This window comes from Anthonomus grandis, chromosome 17 (assembly GCF_022605725.1).
Source record: "Anthonomus grandis grandis chromosome 17, icAntGran1.3, whole genome shotgun sequence".
NCBI lineage: Eukaryota > Metazoa > Arthropoda > Insecta > Coleoptera > Curculionidae > Anthonomus > Anthonomus grandis.
This window is the reverse complement of record NC_065562.1, coordinates 7133342-7156416: the sequence shown is the minus strand read 5'-3', so window position 1 is coordinate 7156416 and position 23075 is coordinate 7133342. Positions and strand designations below refer to the sequence as shown.

Genomic DNA, 23075 nt, shown 5'->3' with positions numbered 1-23075 from the left:
CGAGTCCTGGGTTCCAGCTAGACTCGAAGGGGTGGTTAAAGGAGGGTCGCTATCAAGTGTATCAGCTAACAAGTCTTCAGACATGAGATATGCCGGCTTAAGTAGCTCAACCGAGACGCTTTTCGTTTTCCCGTTGATATCGATATCAAACACCCTATCGGACAGTCTTTTAACAACCTTGTAAGGTCCGGAATAAGTTCGTTCGAGTGCCTTCGCAACAACATTGCGTAAGAAAATATGGGAGCATTCGTATAAATTTTTAAAAACAAACGCGCGCCTCTTGTGGTTATGTGTGACTGGAACAGGCCTGACGAGTCGCATAAACTCACGAAACCCCCTTCAAGAAAGAATTCGCATGCGAAGTGTCGTGCCAAACAAGAATTCGGCAGGCGATGCCTCGGTGTCAGCACGAACATGACAGCGCAACCCTAAAAGAACCGTGGATAAGGTCCGCGTCCAATTCTTGTCATTGTGACACTTCAAAGCGGCTTTAAGGCAACGATGCCAACGCTCGATCATTCCGTTTGCCGCGGGGTGGTAAGCAGTCGTATGGATGTGTTGAGTGCCAATAAGGCTAAGTAAGGCTTTAAATAAGGTGGCTTCAAACTCAAGACCCTGGTCAGAGGTAATAACTTTGGGAGACCCATAACGAGAGACCCATGTATCATAAAAGGCCCGCGAAACAGTTTGGGCAGATTTATCCGGGATTGGAATGGCCTCTACCCAACGGGAGAACCGATCAATCATTGTCAAAATATAATGGAAGCCGTTGCTTGGAGGCAAGGGGCCCACCAGATCGATATGTACGTGGTCGAAACAACCATCAGGGGTTACAAAATGTTCAGGAATAAATTTGACATGCCTAGAAACCTTGGCATGCTGGCAATCTAAGCAGGTTTTGCACCATAGTGCAACATCACGGTGCAGACCGGGCCAAATGTACTTCATGCGAATTTGCCTGTCAGTTGATAGCCTCCACTCCACTCTCGGAGTGAGTGAGAGGGCGATACAAGTCCCCACATGTAAAACGACACTTGTGCCATCTGTCGGTAATGTTATGAAGTGCAAGTTGTGACGGTCTTTCACATAAATAATAGGTTAGATTATAAATTGCTTTTATGATTTATCTACAAAATGCAGTTTTTTTGAGTTATGACGTTCTTCTATTATAAACGTAGCGATATAATCATCATAGGACATTTAAAAGGCAAAGGGATTGTATCAACTTGGTTTACACAATTGACAACAAACCTCTCCATGTAAAATCTGAGAATTCTGATCTTGGGGTCATTGAGGGACTTCACTTTGTTCAGAGATCCGATCTATTGAAAATCGTTTTGTGTGTACTCGTTTATGCACTTTTTTTTCAAAACATCTTGGTCTGAATGTAATCAATAGTTATTAAAAGGATCTCATCAACTAATTCTTTTGTAAAGATCGCCAAAAAAGCTTTCGAAAGATACCAATTTTAATTAGATTAAATTGAGGTGAACGAGCTTAGACAGAAAGTCGAGGCTATAAAAAAAGCCTTCTCGAAAAAAGGTAGAAAAGTGTTTTTAGTAATTTTGAACGAAACAAAAGCAAACCAATAAAAGACGGTCAGTAGAGTTGAAATTTCGTAAAGAGACACAACAGTGACAATGTTTGTATCAAATATCAAAATGGAGTTCCTCAAATAATCGAGAGAAAAAACTGGGTACAAATATTTGGGCCTTGTCCTTTATCAGCGGATCTTAAAAATAATTTTAACAGTCGGTTTTTTTCCAAAATGTTAGAAGTATTCGAAAAAAACTTGCTACTTTTTAATTTAGTATTATTGTAAATTGCTATCCTATCTTTCTTCTTACAAAAACATAGTTGTGTAGTGACGCATTTGATGCTGAACTGTGACTGACGAACTACAGTAGATTGACCTGTATAGGTGTGAAAGAAATATCCAAATCAGTAACACTACTAAAGGTGATAAGTATTAATTGCTATTTTAAAAACCTTAGTACAACTACAAAGACGTTTTATTTACCAAATATTAAATTGTACAATTAATACTATTTACAATAGCAAATAGGAGTGTCCCCCGATTATGAACCAAACCGTTAGTCTGTAGTGCTTTCTGATCCATCAGATATTGAACATATTTTTGATTATTAATTATAGGATCAGCATACCTATTGACTAAGTGTACGAGCTTCAGTCTCAGTATCGATTGTCTTTTGAAAAAAATCAATTTGTTAAGATATTGGATATTTTCGACCATAGATTATTGTTCCGTGGCTTCTTTGATCCCCGATGTTCTATGATCTTGCTGATAATTAATATCCGTAGATAAACACCGTCCTCCACTTGTCATTCAGAACAACACTACGTAATAGTTAATAGTAATGCTAATGGTTCCTTATTGTAATTAATTTTACTATGATTGTAAGTCTATGATTTTTTACTCTCTTTGATTATCGCGATATAAATACAAATAAATTGGGACAATTTATCACATCGTTTTTTATAATATTTGATACAGTATTTGTGATATTATTATTACGGTACCAAACAAAAATATTTCTAAACAAAAATTCCAACCAAGTGTATTTTCTCAATTCCTCAATATCAAAAACTTAGGTTAATGTATTGTGTCTAAGGATCCTCCGGTTTTTAGACTGCAATAACTCTCTTTCTCTCTAACAATTATTTGCCGATATATATAGAGTGCTGAAATCTTTTAATTTAAGTTTGCATGTAGATCAACCTACTCGCATCACTGCTAATTCAGCATCACTTTTAGATTATGTTAGCTCTACGCTCTGTGAAACGCAGGTTGCATGTAGAATTGTAAATGCTGGGTTGTCTGATCATGAGGCCGTATTATGTTCCTTTCTTCTAAGTGAAAAAAAGTGTACCTCAAGAAAAAAAAAGCGAAAAAAAAATTTCTGTAAATTTAAAGAATGTAATTCAATAGACTGGAATGGTATCATACTTGACAACGGTGATCCGTTTGAGAATTTCCATTCAACTTTAGTGGATGTTTTTGAGTCAACTTTCCCCATGATCACAATTAGGGAAAAAAGGAGAAGACCCTGGTATAGCAGGGGTCTCTTAATTTCTGGTAAAAATCTTCGGTGTTTGCACTCCATAAGAAAGTTTGCCCTAGACAACTTCAGATTCATATCCTACTTTAATAGATATCGCAAAATTTACCGCGATACAGTGAAACTGGCAAAAAACTTATACTACTCAAGTAAAATAAACCAATCAAGAAATAAGTCTAGAGTCTTGGAAAATTGTTAATGACTTACGAGGTGAACGTGGGAACCCTTCTGTTTCTAATAGCACGGTGTCAGCCGAAACAGTCAATCATTTTTTCCAGGATGTTACTTTGGGTCTATCAATATTATAGCCTCAGTCTGTTAGAGATCCGCGCTCATACTTACACAACATTAAGGTGCCTGAAACATTTTTCTTTAGACCAACAGATTCTAGTGAAAAAATGGAAGCTCTAGCTTCAATGAAAAATAAGAACTCTTCTGGATAGAATGGGCTGTCACTAAAGGTCCTAATAGCGCTACCGCTACCAACCCTTGATTCTTTGGCTGAGGTGATAAATTTTTCACTTTCAAGTGGGTCCTTCCCACATTTACTTAAAAATGCCTTGATTATACCATTATTTAAGGGTGGAAACTATGATGATCCATCAAATTTCAGATCCATAGCCATGGTTCCCATGCTTGGCAAGCTTGTAGAGAGATTGGTGAAAACTAGGATGATGGAATTTCTGAAACGGCATAATGTTCTTAACCATCAGCAATTTGGATTCCGGACGGAACTGGGTACATCTGATGCTATTTTCAATTTTTTGGAGAGTCTGTACATGGGGTTGAACGCTGGGGAGAGTGCGGCGGCGGTGTTCTGTGACTTATCTAAGGCGTTTGATTGTGTAAGTCACAATGCTGCAGAAGCTAGAAACCTACGGATTCAGAGGAGTTGCTCTCGACTGGTTTCACTCTTACCTATCTGGAAGAACACAAAGGGTATTCTTTGACAATGATATGTCATCCCGTCTGGATATGGATGCGGTGGATATGGATATGGATATGGATGTACCCCAGGGTTCTGTTGTTGGACCAATATTGTTCCTGCTATATGTCAATGATAGCTCTCAAATTCCAATTAGGGGTAAATTTGCTATCTTTGCGGATGATACAACATTACTTTGGCATGATACTGACACCAAGAGGTTAAAGAATATTGTTGATAAAGATTTAATTCTTGTAAAGTCATGGTGTGAATCCAATAGATTAACTTTTAATATTTCTAAAACTAATATTTTAACTTTTAAATGTAACTTTGGAACTGTCACTTTGCAAAATGAAACGATAAGTCCTTCTGAAACATGCAAATTTTTGGGTCTGGCGATTGATAAGCAATTACAATTTGAAAATCATATCTCCTCTTTAATATCATCCAACTGTTATGCTATTAGAGTAATAACACATTCTCTGGGACTTGATGTGGCTAAAATTGCCTACCATGCTCTTATTAAGTCTCATCTGAGATATGGTATTTTGTTTTGGGGAGTGTGCTCTCAGTATTTGTTCAGCACTCTATTTATTTTGCAAAAAAGAGCCATACGCTACATGTGTGTAGCTCCCTTTCGTAGCCCCTGTAGGCCATTATTTTTAAAACACTCTGTCCTGACATTGCCATGCCTTTTTATTTTCAAGACTGTTTGTCTTATCCACAAAAATATCGCCATCAGCTTGGCCCCTGCCTGCTCCTCGGGTTACAATCCCCGAACAACCTTCTCTTTACCTCTGCCTATCCCAAAAAGTGAGTAGATTAAGACCTCTATTGTGTACCCCCCGTACAGAAGGCTTTTTAACCACCTACCCCTTTATATAAGGCTAATAAATTGTGAAAAACGTTTTAGGAAAAATATAAAGAAACTTTTACTTGCTAAAGCATTTTATTCTCTAGACGAGTTTTTAAATACAACTTTTTGACAGTGAAGAGTTTTGCGTAGCGTGATGTGACTTCTTACTACCTTTTCTTTGGGTGTGTTCTATATTCTATGTATGTAAGAATTGTTAAAATTTATATATTTTTGTAAAAGATTACGTTGTCAACTATTTTTAAGGTTTTAAATAATGCTTTGTTAACAACAGATTATGTTACGTAACAATAAAACTATTTTTGACTTTTTTGAATATGCAATCTTAGCACCTTTTTGAAAAATTGCCACAACACGCTATTATTGAGGAAACAGTTTGGTTTTCTTGGTGAAAAATCTATAAAAAAATCTAAGACTATTAATCAGTCATCATGTGGCTTGTACTGAAGCTGTTGGTAGTTTTTTTATGTGGATTCAGTTATTTTGGTCCATAACTTTACATTTAAGGAATGATGATGGCTGTGATTTCAGGTTTCTCTTAAGGATCCACTTTCAGTCCTCCTCTATTTAATGTTTTTATAAACACCATAATCATCCAAATATTTTCTCCAAATCCTAATATGTCTGATATTCCGATCTCAGGTGCTTTGGATAAGTGTCATCTATTGCAAAATCTGCCATATTACAGGTGGATTTAAAAAGGTTAAAAAGTACCACTTTGGCACTCCTCATTCGATAGACTCTCGTATTGTAGATCTTAGAATTGCAATGGGTTCCTCACTTTCTTTTGTTGAACACCTTAACAAAATGGGATTCAAGGCTCGCAGGACGGTGGGAGTTAGAATACTGATTAGATCTATCCTGTAGTTCATCTGTACCATACTCTCACTATTTTCCCTGCTTTAACTGAACGCCAAGAGGGATGACGCTAACCCGAAGCTATTCTTTAAACTCTTAATTAAATGGTGGATTGTCCTTCGCTATTGACGATTATTTAAAATTTTTACATGTCTTATCAGAAAGTATATGGAGGTTAGCCAATTTAAAAGTATAAACAAATTATTTTTTAATAGGGAAAACCCGTACATAAAAAAATAAATAAATAATATTAACTCTTTACTGGAGACAAATCCTGAAGGTGAGGAATCTCTTATGCTGAAGACACGGCACATAACGATGTTTGAAAAAAAAAATCGAATGAAGCAACACAACAAAATTATTTATCGACATTAAGTTACAAATGAGGAAAGAATTAAACCACACGACCTTTCAGGATCAAATAGATCAATATTATTTAATGTCGACTACAAGTTGTGGCTGTGCCATACAAGTGGTCTATTATTTATTAAACGCACTTTTAATGATGACAATATAAGGTTCATTTCGCAAATGTTGTATGCTGCTTACAATGATGTCACCCGATGGGGGTTCCCATTTGACATATCAATGTGAGATTAGCTGGAGGTAAGAAGGGTGGTTCGTTTTGAAATTACCGTGCTATATAATATTTAATTACAAAAAAGTATATTCGGTCACGCATTGGAAAAGTCATTTACTTGAATTATTAACATAAATAACATTATAATTAAGATTTGAGTATAAAATTTAATGTAAAAGCTTACGCAAAAAAATATTTGAATAACAAATTAAAATTAAGGTAAAGCATTTTAAAAATAACCAATAATATTTTAGGAAAAACTAAATTTAAATCAATGTACTATCAAATTCGGATATCAAGAAATCTTGTTAACTATAGAAAAAATTAAATTTGGACAGAGTAGTGCAATATGTTCTCACCTCTTGTATAATTGTAGAGCATATTCTTACTACTTCAGACTTGTAGAGACATTTGCCATGCAGGCGCTTGAAGTCTTTTTCTTTCTTCAGTAATAGAGTAATTAAACCACAAAAAATACTGTAATAAAAGATTTTCCCATAAATTCAAAAATCTCTTAAATTCCTTTTTTTGACCTTCAAACCCAACTTGATCCAGAATAAAAATTATTCATAACATCGTGTTTTGTAACAAATATTCATTATCTATTACTGTAATATCATATATAATATATAGTGTCTTAATGTCAGATTTAAAAAGCAACATTTTAATATATAAGACTCCCTAACATAATTATATCAGTAGTGACTAACTCCTAACGGACTTATAAATAACATTCATATACATAATAATTATTTTGCAATCTATTAGTCAGTAATTTAAACGATCTTATCATGATTACATCATGTCGTCAAAGAGAAAAAATATTATTGTTTCATTCCTATGTTCTTCAAGAGCATCAAGTTGTAGTCAATCAAGTCTTTAAATTTACGTAATCCATAAGAATAAAAAACAGGTAAAATAACAAAACCGGAGATTCCCCATTTCAAGGCTAAAGAAGATATTTAAAAAAATCAAGCAGGGAATATTATTATAAAGTCGTTATATTATTCAGTCATTTCACCGGCAACGGTTTATCTTAGGTTGGGTACAGTTACACAAGTATTTCACAAACTGGTCAAAAATTACGAATTTATACCCTGAAGAAATGACCGCCTAAAAATCAGCAAACCTGTTTTTTGAATCACCTTATGCTGTTAGCCATTCACGTTAGATCAATAGGAATGTGGTTATTTAATCTCACACTTTTACAGATTGCTTAATAGACAGTTACTTTACAAAAAATATATGCTATACTACTCCAATTTGCCATTAGTTTATAAAATATTTAATATATTGTAGGTATGAAGTTGGTGTTTCATACCGCAGCATACCACAACCACTTAGTAATAGTGAGACAAATCTTCGTGATTGATTTTTGCTTGTCAAGTTTGAGCGACCCTTTTTCGTTAAATGGTTTGTACAGGGTGTTTCAAAGGTAACTGTAAAAGATAATATGTTGATGTCGGTTTAATTATACCAAAGCTTTTAAAACGCTGTTAAAAGAATTCCAAATATTTTCGAAGAAATCTGAAAACAAAATTCATAAATTTTATCAGCCTTTTTTCTTCTTCTTATAGTTCTTGGAGATCTGTCGATTTGTTAATTCTGAAGCTGCCTTAGCATGTTTCCTAAAAGGTAGATTGCCAACTATCTTTCCATCTCTTATGTTACCTCCCGGGAGGTCTTGATCCGGGCGGATTATTTTCTAGGACTATTTTCGGTCTTACGTGTAAGTCTTACATGATTGTCCACTGCCTCTTACGTTGTCTTCCCCATCTCACAATATTTTGTATTTCGCATTGTTCTCTGATATCTCTGTTTCTTACTCTATCTCTCTTAGAACATAGAAAAACTAGAATTAGTAAACAAATTTGTTTGAGTTCAACATGTGCTCAGGGGCAAGGGGGTGTTTTGTTTTCAAACATATTCATCGGTTTTCTGTTGTTGTCAGCAGTGCCGTATTTCCCATTACGCCAATTACGCTTGGGCGTAAGGCGGCAAATTTTAAAGAATATCTATTTTATTATTTTTATTATAATATATATATATTATTAAATTTAAAAAAAAAATCGCACAAAAAATTAAACTTTTAAAAATAAAACTTACAAAAGAAAATTTAAAAATAACATTGAAATATCTATATTGGATGCGAGCCCTTTTTATACGCCGCCCCGCCGCCGTGTACCCGATTTTCTGTAGGTTTGTCGTTTTTTAATTCCTATTTTTGTGCTGTGTGAAGCAAGTTTTGCAAAAATTTAGTTCGCTAAATTTAACTATCATGAGTGACGGATGAAAGCGATTAAGTGGGGCGCAGTACAAAGCCATTGCTGAAGAAAAACGAAGAAAGGTTCAGGCTGTTTTAGATAAAACAAGAAACATTAAAGACTTTTTTTTAAATAAACCTTCAACCTCTAGTGAGCATAATTCTAACTCCGTTGCTTGCTTGCTCTCCTGAGATAACTGCCGATTGTGCCAATACTAATTTACCTATACCAACTGAAAATTTGGATGAAACGATCGAAACTTATGCATGTAAATATATGCAGGTAAACTTATGATATTAGGTAAATAGGTATATTCAATATTCAGTGGCATTTATACGAATTAATTTTGATGTGGTGGGACCGTAAAAATCTAAAAAAAAATGGGTTATAGCGCAAAATGATTATTTCTAAATTAGTATTTAGTACATATACACAACAGTAAAAATAAAAAACCCTTGTGAATATTTGCCAAATTCCCGCCAAAAGTTTTCGCTCGTCTCTCTTTCTGTCTCTCGTATACCTCCTTTTGCTCCGTAGCTTGACAATCACATCACAAGACGCTCTGCATAGTTATGATAAGAAGTGAGTGATAAATAGGAATGAGTGAATAGACGACCGCATGAAAGGTGCGTACACCTTGGTAAATGTAGTTCGTTAAAAAAAAACGCTTTAAATGTGATATTGGGTAAAAATGATTGTGAAATAACATTTATGTATTTTATGTTAATTATGAGTCTATAGTAAATATAATCTAAAAAATAAACGATCTAAAAAGAGTCTTACTGCGCCTCGGAGGGAAGGAACGTCCCCTTTGCATATGCCACTGGGTATATTAGCATTACTTACCTGTTAATAATCCTTTTATATAGGTAGCTAATAGTATGGAATATGGATATTTTATAACAAAAGCAATTATTAAAAAATAAAAATGTATTGTGCTGAAACTTTTACCTAAATTTGGTATTGGTAAAAATATTTATTATTTTTTATAGCAAACCTGTCCATGCCGGTGCTGGTAGTTTTAAATAAAATTTAATGAAAATATACGTAAAATATATATCTTTGTTTTTAAACGTCAGTGTAAATTTTAAAAAATCACTATAGTATATCTAGGTTGGTTATATTCCTCCGCTTTAAAATTTAATGTGAACTGTTAATTTATTAGGTATGCTAAAACTATATTGTTTATTTTAGAATCAACTTCTAAACCACTAGAAGCATCAGGATCATCGGCGTCAGAAAATGCGGATGCTCAAAGAGCTCAATTGATTAGGAAGGATCCTGCCGACTGGAAAATCAACGAATGCACGATCGACTATTTGTTATCTTTAACAAATAAAACTTGTCAAAATACTGACGCAGATTTTTCAGTCACAAAAACTGTTACTGGGGACAAAACAAGGTGTCTGACAAAAAAACGTTTTTAATCGAAAACTTGCTAATAGAGAAGTGCAACCACGAAAATACTTAATTTATTCGGTTTCCAAGAAAAGTCTGTTTTGTATTACATGTCGGCTTTTCGGAGGTACTTTAAAAATGGCTACTGATGGTATAAACGATTGGAGTAATGTAAATAAAATTTTAAATTTGCATGAAAACTCCAAAGAACACGGCAGGTGTCAAATAACTTTACTGCGGCGTCAGCAGAAAAGAAGTTAATTCTTTGTTATTCCAGCAGGAACACAGGAACACAGCACTGGAAGAATGTATTAAAGCGGGTCGTGGCAGTTACGAAGAAATTGGCTTCTAGAGGCCTACCATTTCGAGGAACAGTTGAGACATAATGGCAATTTTATGATGTGTTTAGAGCTGATAGCGGAATTTGATCCGTTCGTAGCAAAGCACATGTCACAACATGGAAATCCTGGAAGAGGCAGAACGTCTTACCTGTCATCCCAAATATGTGAAGAATTTATTGAACTTATGGCCAGTGACGTTCTAAACCATATTATGGCAAAAATAAAAAAAATCAAATATTATTCAATTATAATTGACTCAACCCCTGATGTGTCACATATTGATCAATTATCTATTATTATTACATACGTTACGAACGGAAATCCAGTGGAGCGTTTTATTGGGTTCTTGCCAAATGTGGGACATAAGGTCGAAGATATGGAAAATGCAGTAAAATGTCTGGTTGCTACAGTGGTTTACAAGCTAGGATCCTAAATCGTAACCCATAAGCGGGTTACGTCCCATGTGCTGCGCATTCTTTGAATTTGGTTGTTGTCTGCTCGGCAGAATGTACTAGGGAAGCATTGAAATTTTTTGATACTTTGCAGAACCTCTATACCTTTTTCTCGGCATCTACTCGTCGCTGGGAAATACTATTTACCAATTTAAAACCTGAAGCTAAAGTACCTAAACGGGTAGATGTAACAAGGTGGTCCGCTCTGATTAGTTTGCAAGAAAATTGGAGCGATTACCCAAAGGCTTTGACAGCAATTGAAGAAGCCACTGCCGAGAAACTAGCGGTTCGTTCAGAGGCGGCTGGAATTAAACGTGGCTTAAACAGTTTTGAAAATGCTTTCATGGCTTTTTTTTTTGGGAATCCGTATTATAAACGTATAATACGGATATAAACGTGATAACGTATTCATAAAACGAACAAGCTCCTTCAAAGCGTCAACATTAATACAGGTGACGTAACTCAACTGCTTCTGTCCCTAATAAATTTTGTTAAGTCTTTGCGAAATACCAGCATGTTCGAGACTTACCTTGATAAAGCCAAAAACATTATGGAGGAAAAATATGATGATGATCTTCAAAGAAATGGAAAAACGCAAAGTTTTTCCAGATGAAAAAAGAGAGGGCGACACGGTTTTGACAAGAAGAGATCACTTAAAAATTGAAACATATTTTCCTATTCTGGACAGACTTGCTATGGAACTAAAAAAAGGTGTGAAGTATACGAAAGTCTTTGCTTTATAAATTTAGTTTAAAAATTTCGTTTGTTCTTTCTTTGTTTGAAGAAAGTACCCAAGAAGAGCTACTTGAAAATGCTATAGTTATCGACAGCAATGTTATAAGCAATATGACCTGGAAGACACATTCTCAATGGAATGCTTGCATTTTGCGGAGCTAATAAAAGAAGAAGCAAAAAGTGAAAAATATTCGTTGCCTAAAATGCTTTCACACATTCGGGATAACAATTTGGAGGTAGTTTTCCCCAATGTTGACATTGCCTTACGTATTTTTGTCACTATGGTGGTCACAGTTTGTTCAGCAGAACGCTCATTTTCTGCCCTTAAACGTTTAAAAACGTACCTAAGATCAACTATGGAAGAAGAGCGGTTGAATGCTCTGACAATTTTAACAGTAGAATCTGAATTAACCAACAGTTTAGATTTTAATACGGTTATAAACTCATTTGCTGCTGTTAAATCCAGGCGAAAAATAATGTAAAGTATAGTTTTAATTACAAATAAATAACAAATTCCTCTAGTTTTTTATTATATATTTCCCGAATAAACCGGAACAAGGGAAAGGGTCACACAGATTCCCTTCCACATATCCCATGTTAAATGGATTGTCAACCCAAAAAGCTAAAAAAAAAAACAGTCTTAAAATTACTAATAGGTATCAAATTTAAACAAAATATGATTATTACTTCAGATCTCGATTTTTAAACTTAGGTATATTATAGTATTCAAAGACCGTTTTGACTGAGTTAAGCCTTGATCTGTACTACAAATAATGGTATTTTCAGTGACGTTTTTGGAGTTAAAATAGGGCGTGGTACGGAATGTTTTCCCGTATTTTTTTTTTCATAATTTTTCATTTAGGGTGACATTTCACACAGGGGGTAAGGCGGAATATTTGTAAATCCGGCACTGGTTGTAAGGCTTACACATATTTTCAAAAGAGGAAATTTTCAGCTACATATTACCACATATAATAATGTTAATTTATTGGTGTTAGATTTTGGATTAAAAATAAAAAGTAGAAATAGATATATCTTATTGTAAGCGCAAAAATAATATCTTCAAAGCAAAAAAATTAACATTCTTATTAGAAGAGTCTCTAGTAAGTTCAATTTTAATAAAAGTTAAATCCATGGCCTTTGGAGTAGACAATTTAAATATTTATCTTATTCAGCTTTGTTGTCCCATTATTGTAAAACACCTAGCCCATATACATAGTTAATGAGTGCATAACACAAAAACTTCCCTAAAATTTGGAAAGAGGCATTTACTACGCCGTTACCTAAAACTCAAACCCTTCTGAATTCGGCCACTTTAGATCAATAACTATTTTACCCACCCTTTCCAAAGTACTCGAACGAATTCTGGAACATGAAATGCGACACTGTTTAGAGAGTAATTTAATTTTGCCTTCTAAGCAATCTGGTTTTAGGGCGGGTTACAGTTGTGCTTCAGCTAGGACTGATGTAGTTGATGACATTATTGCTGAACGTGATAAGGGTAAAGTCAGGGCCTTGATATTACTAGACTATAGTAAGGCCTTTGATTGTGTCGATCATCATATTCTGACATATATTTCGCATTATGTAGGATTTAGTGAGGTAGCAGTGAATCTTTTAAAATCATTTCTAAGTGACAGATTTCAGAGAGTTAAAATTGATGGTGAAATGTCAGAGGCTTTTGAAGTGGCTTCCGGCGTTCCACAAGGCAGTATTCTGGACCCTCTTTTATTGACATACACATGCCGATTTTACTTAGTATTGCGACATTGTAACTTCTTGCTAGTAAACTGTATTTTAACAATCCTACGTTCCCAAAAGCAAGAACCGAAAGCAAATTTCAATTCATAGATGAGTCTATGACAAAGTTTAAAGGTTTAAAAACAAATCAAAAGAGGCATAAAAATTTGGGAACGCTGCGACTCTAATACGGGTTATGTTTATGATTTTAATATTTATTCTGGAAGAAAACCAGGTACCCTTGATGGCACCCTAGGTAAACGAGTAGTAAAAAAATTGACAGAAACTTTAAGAGATAACCAGGTACTTATTTGTTATGACCGTTTTTTTACTTCTGTAAGTTTAATGAACACTTTACCTTTCCCTCAAGTTGGAACTTGCATAGCCACTCGAAAGAATATGCCGAAATTTGAGCAATTTGATAAAAAGACAGTGAAAAGAGGAGACATGCAGTGTCTGCAATAATTATGGTACAATAGCATTCAACTGGATGGATACTAAAGAAGTAATGGTCCTGAGTAACTGTCATACTGATCATGTAGTTGAGGTTGCAAGGACTGGTAAAGATGGTAAAAAAATGACACTAAGTTGTCCCGAAGCAGTGTGTTTATGGGGGGCGTAGACCTGTCCGATCAACTTACAGGCCTATATGACATTGACCGCAAGTCATTAAAATGGTGGAAGAAAGTTTATTACAAGCTATTGTTAACCACAGCAGTTAATGCTTGGATAATCTTCAAGGAACTTCGTAACAGAGATACTCCGTTTCTGACATACTTAGTAAATCTGGCAGAACAACTCATAGGAATTGGGCGTGAAAATGCTGCTTTAATTCGCAAGAGATCATTTGGTAGGACCACACTATCCTCTAAAAATATGATTAATGTTGGAGACCATCTACCTATCCTTTCAAAAACCAGAAGAAGATGCCGTCGTTGTGCCCAGGAAAAAGTAGAAAAAAGGACGGTCATGTTATGCTCCGCCTGTGACGTACTACTATGTAAAGAATGTTTCTCATCTTATCACTCCTAATGTTGTATTTCTTTGAAAAAAATAAATAATATGATTTTCTGGACCTTTTATTTTACTATTGGAACATATAAAACCCAAACAAATATACGGCTAGGACATATGCCCAGACTATAGTTACGTTAAAAAAATAAACTTAAGCTATTTTTGTCATTGCGGTAGGTACGAATAAAGAAATAAATTAAAAGACACTAAAGTTTAACAAATAAAAAAAGTCGCATTTTCAAAACCAAATTTTTGATGGGACAAGTATGTCCCAATCGACGCGAAAGGGTTAAAACATTTTTTATAAATAAATTTATAACGTTTGAGTTAGACGTTGTATGTAACGTTTAAAACCACGACATTTTTGAGTATAATTTACATCGTAGAAATACCTTATTAAATAAACGTATTGGTAATTCTAAACGTTTTTTGTACGTTCATGTGTCTATTGGGAAAGAACGAAGTCTTCCTGTCCCCAGACTTAACACCATTAGACGACTTTTTATTAATTGATATGGGTGACAATTTTATGCATTGTATATTTGTTCAATTACTTACCTTCGTTTTGGGATATTTGGTATATCTGGGCGGTTGGTCGACAAAGCAATTTAGCAAAAACATCAAAATGACCAAAGGATAATATATTAGATAACTAATATATTGGTAGTAAGAATAGGTGTCTTCAGTAACTTGTGCTTTTCGAATCTCTGTGCGGAATTGGGGTGCTCCAAACAGTGATGCCAAGAACCAAAAAATAAACAGTAGGCCTGACGTTTGCAGCCCATGTTTCTTGTTGTAGTAGATGAATATAGCTGACAAAATCTGAAAATAATTAAAATAATGTTTAATCAAAAATTAATATATAAAATGATGTGTTTAATAGAAAATTTTAAGTTTTTCCTTTATGGCAAGGGCCTTCTTAAATTTTGAGCAAGTGAACCATTTATACAAGTAAAATTAGAACATTGATTTTCGTGCATGTGCTGTATTTCATGCCAGTGATAATTTATCAACGATGAATTTAAAGTAATTTTTGGGTTAGATCAAATATTAAAAAACTGGCATACTACTGGGGCTTAATTAGGAACAAACAAAAAGAACCACATTAATATTTCAAAATACTTTTATGGATTTCCAAAATTCTATAGGAAAAAATTCAAAATTAACATTGATTTTTTAAAAATATCTCTGTTTTAAGCCTTTTTACAAATACATATGACTCTTGATATACAATTTAAAGGAAAATTTCAGTGTATCAAATGATTCTGTTTTCTACTGCAGAAGAAAACATTACGAAAATTAAATATAACAAATTACCTTACGCACTAGGAAGTAAATTAAATTTACTTTATCCAGTAAAAAAGTGAAGTAAAATGTCAAGAAATAAAGAACGATGCTTAATATTCTAAACGGCTAAATAGGGCCGTATATTATGTCAATTAGTAATACGATCCTTACAAAAAATTTGACTTCCGTATATGCGAGAATTTTGCATTTGCGTTTGCGAGTATATTGCATTCGAAATTCTTATCGAAAAGGTTAAAAATATACTTTAATTATTGTTTTATATAAAAATAATAAACACAAGGTAAGTATTTAGGGTGGGGACCCTAACTGGAATATTCGCCAGTGCTCTTAAAACAAATACTTCAGAAAAACGCAAAAACAAGTCGACTAAGATTTTTTGCCTCTTCTTAAAATCTATTTAAAAAAACAACCCCTTATCTTTATCTTCTTTATCACCCTAGTTCTTGATTATAAATGTACCTATGTTAAGTTTGATTGATCCACTCACAAAATCAAATTAAACTTTTTACCATTTCTCTCCAAATATTACTTTGCTGAGTGCAGAGTTGTCACAATTACTTCTAAATGTAATTGATTTCTTTTGAAATTATCATTACTTTCAGAATAATTGAATTACTTAATTTATTTTATATAAGAATGGTCTATCAAAGTTCGGCCAAGTTACGAAATCTTTTAGGAAACCCAAAGATAAAATAAAGATCAATAAAGAGTCTGGGATCTATGAGATTAATTGCAACGATTGTGATAAAAAGTACATAAAACAAACCAGAAGATCAATTAATGTCAGATTTAAAGAACATGTAGCTCATGTGAAATATGGAAGAGTTGAAAAGTCAAGTATGGCTGAACATGTTTTAAATACTGGTATCAATTTTAAGTCTACCATTTTAATAATTTTATAACACACATTACAGTTCCTTAAAAAAATATAACAAATATTGCGATGTCAGAGATTTGTATGTGGCATATCAAACAATAAAGTATATATATTTAGGAAGTCAAAACATCATTCGAATATTGAAAGTAAATATAAATAATATATACAGTAAATATAAAATATAAAAACAACTAAAAATCATATTACAGACTTAAAAATTTAATGCGTATTAAAAAAAACAGAACAGATAATTATTACAAAATCTTAAAAAATACTACTTTCAGCAATTGCTTTTAAAATTACCAGCTGCTCAAAATGCTCATCTGAGAGAGCATTTTGAGAGTCTTCTTAGACCGTTTATTATTTCGGCAAAAGAGAACAATCGTTCAACTGGAACAGAAAACGTAAACAATTGTTAAATTTATAAAAGTTCTTTAACCCTTTCGGCCCCAATGGGACAAATAAATCCCAACGTACATTTCATAACATCTGCGGGGCGCTATTTGTCCCGTTTTTAATGGACATTGTCATTAGCTGGTATTTTAAGGTTTTAACAATTTTTCGACAGGCAGCGACACGCTTTTTGGAGGTCATTCTGATTGTAAACGCCGAAAAGCGAGCACGTTGTTGGTTTTTGACACTGTTTTTTTACAAATAAAGATAGTTTTTGTGTGGTTTTTGAAACAATCTGTTTAGGTAAGTTCAGCATATATAATAATATAAAGTATTTTGATGATTTTTTTGTTTTGGTTTTTGCATTTTGGGTGTAATATTTGGCTATGGGATATATATAGAAAGAAGTTGACTAGGGCAGAGCTTCAAGATCTTGCTGACAATTTAGAAGAGTTGTCATCCGGAGAAGAGGTGCAATCCCCACATGAAGACTCTTCCTCAGAAGAAGACCCATTCCATAATAGTGAAGAGTCCGACGAATGGTATCAGCCCTCGGATACTTCGGACGAAGATAGTGGAGACATTGAAAGTGATGCAAACGAGAACCTAACCCAACCCAACGACGGCGTTATTTCTGCTGAAAATTCAGATCAAGATGAAACTCCTGTTACAACTGGTAATATAATTTGGTCATTACCTACAAATACCTATGTCCCAAGACTTAGCATTCCAAATGAAAGTCAATGTATCATACATCCTTCAATTGCTGCAAATGCCTCCCCGCTGGACATATTCACTAAAATTGGTCCTCTAAGTTTATTTACTTTTATTGCTGAGTCTACAAACCAGCGAATCAACATTTACAAAGAAAATTAAAAAAAGCAGGCGACTTTTACTGCATGCAGGGGAGATTATGATTACTATTGGCTGCACATTAGTTATGTGTTTCAATAAGGTGCCAAAACTTTGCCATTGAGAGCATGGCACAAAAACCTGTAAAAAGAGGCATAAATAATAGTCTAGATGTGATGCCAAAACAGGATATACATACGATGCAAATGTATATTGCCGCAAGGACGACGTTGAAAGGAGCGGAACTTTGGGCGAAACTGTTGTAAAAAAATCATGTGAAACTATACAAAATCCAAACGTAGTTCTGGCCTTTGATCGATTTTTTACATGAGTCCGTTTGATGGATTCCTTCCTTTACCGAGCTGTGGGAACAGCCATTATTACAAGAAAAGACATGCCAAAAAAATGCATCGAAAAACGAAAAATGTCTAGGGGTGAATGCAAGTTTTTATCAAATCAAACAAACTCTATTGCGATCAAATGGCAAGATACAAAGCAGGACCTGTGTGAAGAGAAAAGACAAGACTGGGCAGAGAGTTGACGTACCATGTCTCAGTGCTATTGCATACTACAATGAAATCATGGGTGGTGTGGATCTGGCTGATCAGATGAGTGGTGTGTATGACTTTGGCAGAAAATCATGCAAATGGTAAAAAAAAGTATTTTATTGACTTTTGATGATTGCTGTTGTTAACAGCTGGGTAATATATATATACGTAGAACTACTACTATTTGTGCAAAGTGCGATGAAGGGTTGTGCAAGCATTGTTTTGCGCTTTATCATTGGTCCTAAAATACTTACCTTTGCGGGTTGTCTTTTTGTGAATAAAAAAAATTAAAATTTTGAAATGCAAAAATGGGTTTTTTTGGCCCCTAGGGATATTTATAACCCACCTAAAAATCCCGCTGGGATATATTTGTCCCACAATTTTTTGCTCTCCCTGTATATATTTTTTTTATTTTAACTAGTATATATTGTCAAATGATCTCTTAAAATACCATAACTCGCAAAAACATTAAAATCATTAAAAATATAATTCGGTCCCAAAGGGTTAAATTAATGGATACCTGTTTAAAGACTTGTTACTGTTTACTGTTTGTAGAATCGTCATTAAGATATTGCAGTACCTCCAGTTCGATTTTTTCCTTAATGTTTTTTTGGTATCATCTTCAATCTGGGTGGTATAATTGCTTGCCGATGACATCCAGTTCAAAAAACATTGAAACCAGAGTTAACTTTGTTTTCTTTTTTTTTCCAAATACTCGTAATATAGATTCATATCGTAGGCTTTTTCAAGTATGAGTTTGATAATAAGTTCAGTTAAATCCTCTTCCAAGAAAGCAATTCTTCCATCTCAGTTTAAATTGAGGTAATGTAAACGAAGCAAGTCAATAAAGACTAAACCGTTTTAGTAAGCCATCTCGGTATGCTTCCAGAATTTGGACGAGCAATAATAATAGTAGTCGATTCCATGCGGAATATTTTTTATATAGAGATCCCCTTCTCAAATGGATCTTGTAATTGGCGTTTATTTTTAAAAATTTGTGCTACTGAGTCATACATGGAGTTCCACCTTGTAGCACCAGAATAACTCAGTGTGTAACCTAGTACTTGTTTTATAATTTCGTTGGTTTTTGGCTTAACAGCCATTTTCCATAGAACATTGGATTTGGCAAAAGTGTTAGTATGTCTGGTTCTTAAATTTGCATTCTTTTGCATCGCATTCTTTACTTCTACAGTTCCTATTAAATTTAAGGAATGACTTGCACATCTAACATGTCTAAAAATTCAAAAAAATCAATTGTAATTTTTTCCTTGGGTATCAGCAGGGGGTCCAAACTCTTTAAATGCCTTGACAAAATAGGATCCATTATCTGATATTGTGGCGACCAAGTTATTTTGCTTTAGATTTAATTGCAAATGAATATCTTCCAACATTTCGGTTATTATGTCGTATGTATGACTTATGCTTGACCTATGCCAGCAAACCTACGAGATGCAGAGCTCACGATCGACATTTTCAAAAAAATGTTGCTTAAAGTTTTTGTTATGTTGTCCTATGGATGACATTAACGCCCATTCCATGGAATAAGAAAACAAAACCAGGATTATCAACGATCACTCATCGGTAAAGTCCAGCTCAGAGATATATTAGAATCTTTGATGTGCCGCGAATAGTCCGTGTGCCGGTGTTGCTTGTATTGTCGCATAGCATGCATGTTTAAATCGCAAAATTTTATGTGGAAATAGTCATAAAGTAATATGCTAAGCGATATTAAATCATTCCATTAAATAAATAAAGTGACTAAATAAAATGACAGATACCCATGTATTATTTTGTTAGACGTCTGACCTTAGTCGCAGCCACTCAAGCGTGAAAAGTTGCACAGGTCCGGCCTTAAAATTTATTTGTATTTAAAATTTTATTATTCGGGATTTTTGGGTTTAGTTTTATAAAGCTAGAAATTTAGGATAGCTGATAGCAAGATAACATGTGATTTAAAGATAAGATTTAAGTACGTAAAATCAGTTTAACCAAAAATTTTAATTTAATAAATTTAGTATTTAGCGCCATCAGTGGGGAGTTTATAATAAGTGAAATACACGAGTAATGGCTGAAAGAATTTTAAAATTTAATTAATAATAATAAATTTACAATATTTTTTTTAAATAATTACAACTCAGATGTAAAATAGCCTTTTTTCTTCCAGTGAATTATGAAAGAAGTAGTCTTGCCTCTCTGGGACAGAACAAGTGTAGCATTAACTGTAAAAGAAATAATTAAACTGGTTTTATAGTGTCTCTGTAAAACATATCATGCACAAAAAACTGCAAAAAACAAATGTTTAAACTTGTTTAATTCCTAAAAATATGGTTTTCTTACTATGACAAAAAAGGGACTTTTTTCCCAGAGAATGGAAATCATACATCAATCATAAATGTTTCATATTATGTTTCGTCTAAATAAATAAATAAATTAATAAATAAGGGCTTTATTTGTACTTTTCAATAATGTACATAGGCAGACTTCGCCTAGCCAAATATATATAACGATAGCCAAAGGCTAATCTACTTAACCTATTTAAAAAATGTAAGCAAAATTATTTTAGATAGCACAACAGAAAGAAAAAAATTTACATTTATAATGTTAACACTAATAGTAATATAAAAATAAACAGATATACACCCATTGGTCCATAAAAATCAAAGATTATAAAATAAGAAATACCTACTGACAATTTAGCTATTCTGCTTTGTTAAAAAATGCAGCTTTAGTTTTTTCTTGAAACCCGCTACTAATATTTCTTTTATAGGATTCGGAACAAGGTCATTGTAAATTGCCACACCATTATACAGAAAACTACGACAAAAGAAGGCTGTTTGATATCTAGGAATTGACAACTTATTTATAAATCTTAGATTTGCTTCATGTAAATTTTTCCGAAAAGTAAGTTTTTTGCGGAGGTAGGAAGGAGTAGACGACGCTAGCAGTCCATGCACAAAAACCGCCAATTGCAGTTTAGCCAACCAAGTTCACATAGCCTTGCAGAGACTCTATCATACTTTCTCAGTCCATATAATGTATGGATCTTTCTTCCTCCGAATATTTTTTAATTTTTTCCAAATATTCTATACGCCACCTAACAATTCGAGTACTTTCCATTACAGCAGCACTTTTGTTTACCATCTTAAACTTAAATCCTAATCCTAATAAGTTTTATCAGGTATCTCTACAAGGTTGAGGCTGAGAAATGTTTGTCCCTTGCCGATAAGGTGTCCTTAACCATCTCTATGGTCAGAACCCTATTGTTTTTGTATTTAAAATACACAACTTCCTTTAGCAATTTGGCAATATCCGTGTCAAGTCCCTTTGTATATCCTGCATCTCTCCTTTTTTCTATCTTTAATCCCTTTTTTTATAAAATAGCATATTGATGATTGAGGTGAGAAGTCTGTGAGTGCTGGGAGTGTTTAAAATGTTTTGTAAGATCCTTGGATTTTAGTCCGCGGTCAATTTTTTGATATTATTTTCTTGTGATATTATTTTCTTTCTAAAAATGGACATTTTCGAAAGAAAGATAAAAAATAGTGTAAAACATGGGGTTTTACGTATATTTAAAATGAATTCATAACTAAATTATATAAAATTTTGCCACTTTGCCACAAACATGTATATCATGCGATAATAAATACGACATAGGCGTACGGACCATTTAGTGCGGCATCTGCGACACATCAAAGATTCTAATAGATCTCTGAACTGCACTTTAACATTGTGCTTACGATCAAGTTAATAACTCTTTTGTCGAATAAGTCTAAAGTAATTGCATTAATGCCAAAGTAATTGAATTATCTTGAAAGTAATTAAGTTACCTGCCATACTACAAGACCATTTACTAATTACAAGTATTTTATCTAAGCAATTGAAAAGTCAATTACAATTACCACTCTTAAAAAGTAATTCAATTAAACTAATTCAAGTAGCGCAAAGTAATTCAATTATTTTTTTCAATTAATGTAATTTAATTACCGACATGACTGACTGAGTCTGTAAATGCTGAATGTGGTAAGGGTAGAATAATTGTAAAATTCGTGTCAGAACTCCTTTACAGTTTATGTCGACCTTTACTTTAGATCAAAACTTCCAACGGCACCCTGCATATGAAAGCTGATCAGCACTTTATATGTACATTGTAAATCATTATTTTAAAATTGTGTAATAAATCCACACCAAAAGTTTACTAAATTCTTTAGAAATAATATTTACACATATGGCTTTCAAAACGGTATAACGATATAGTATGCAAAGCATTTGATATCATAAACCACGAAATTCTTTTGAACCTATTATATATGCTGTAAAATTTTTATAAAATTGGACTACGGGGAACCACATAGGTATTTATGGTTACAAAGCTCTGATGGTAATATAAAACAGTTAGTTTATGCAAACTATTTTTTTCCAATTCATTACAATTAGTTTACATGGATTGATTATTACGAACATGAATCCTTAATCACTGCTCGAATCACTATATCATAAAAAATTAGTCTCGGAAAGTTTTAGATAACGTAATTATATCTATGGTTACGAAGCTTATAAAAATAAATTACTTGCATTACCATTAATATATCTACAATTCACAAGAATGAACGATAAGCAAATGTGATAAAAAAAACTATATAAATGGCGCCTATTTGCTTAAATATTGCTAACTCATCACCTAAGCTGTTAAATCACTGATATGCCTCTTTCCAAGTAAAAAAAAACTATTCATTGTTTTAGTGAAGCTCAATGTGGTGCAATCTTTCACAATATTTATGTAAATGTTTTTAATTGTTAAATAATATTATTTAAATAATTTTCGTTATTTATGTGAGA

At 33.5% G+C, this 23075-nt stretch overlaps 1 protein-coding gene across 3 annotated transcripts in view; it reads right to left on the bottom strand.

Moving 5' to 3' along the window:
- LOC126746629 (multidrug resistance-associated protein 1) overlaps positions 1-23075 on the bottom strand; it is a 169699-nt gene that overhangs the window by 117381 nt on the left and 29243 nt on the right. For all 3 annotated transcript variants that reach the window (XM_050454959.1, XM_050454958.1, XM_050454960.1), the window contains exon 3: positions 14820-15083. In XM_050454959.1, the coding sequence (XP_050310916.1) occupies positions 14820-15083 (264 nt within the window). The remainder of the gene's footprint in view (positions 1-14819; positions 15084-23075) is intronic.